Below are 388 nucleotides of genomic sequence, written 5' to 3' on the forward strand. Positions count from 1 at the left end.
CACTGGTGGTCTCCTGATGGCCCCCCAGCACTGCGCTCACCGCCCTTCTCCCCCCGCCACAGCTCTCCCCAGGCTCCGAGGACGACGAGGGCCACGATGGCATCAGCCGGGAGAACCTGGGCCGCATCCAGTTCAGCGTCGGCTACAACTTCCAGGAGTCCACCCTGACCGTCAAGATCATGAAGGCGCAGGAGCTGCCAGCCAAGGACTTCAGCGGCACCAGCGACCCCTTTGTCAAGATCTACCTGCTCCCTGACAAGAAGCACAAGCTGGAGACCAAGGTGAAGCGGAAGAACCTCAACCCGCACTGGAACGAGACCTTCCTCTTCGAAGGTAGGGGCTGGGATGGACTGGGGTGGGAGTGGAGCGGTTGTGGGACCCTCTGTCC

General features: G+C 62.9%; 1 protein-coding gene across 1 annotated transcript in view; it reads left to right on the forward strand.

Moving 5' to 3' along the window:
- Positions 1 to 62: 62 nt before the first annotated feature.
- The window catches only part of SYT7 (synaptotagmin VII), a gene marked incomplete at both ends in the record, with an annotated part of 1,747 nt that continues 1,421 nt past the window's right edge, over positions 63 to 388 (forward strand). Inside the window, one exon of the mRNA XM_009580865.1 lies at positions 63 to 333. Coding sequence (XP_009579160.1) covers positions 63 to 333 — 271 coding nt within the window. The remainder of the gene's footprint in view (positions 334 to 388) is intronic.

The sequence above is a fragment of the Fulmarus glacialis genome, unplaced genomic scaffold, assembly GCF_000690835.1.
Source record: "Fulmarus glacialis isolate BGI_N327 unplaced genomic scaffold, ASM69083v1 scaffold41066, whole genome shotgun sequence".
NCBI lineage: Eukaryota > Metazoa > Chordata > Aves > Procellariiformes > Procellariidae > Fulmarus > Fulmarus glacialis.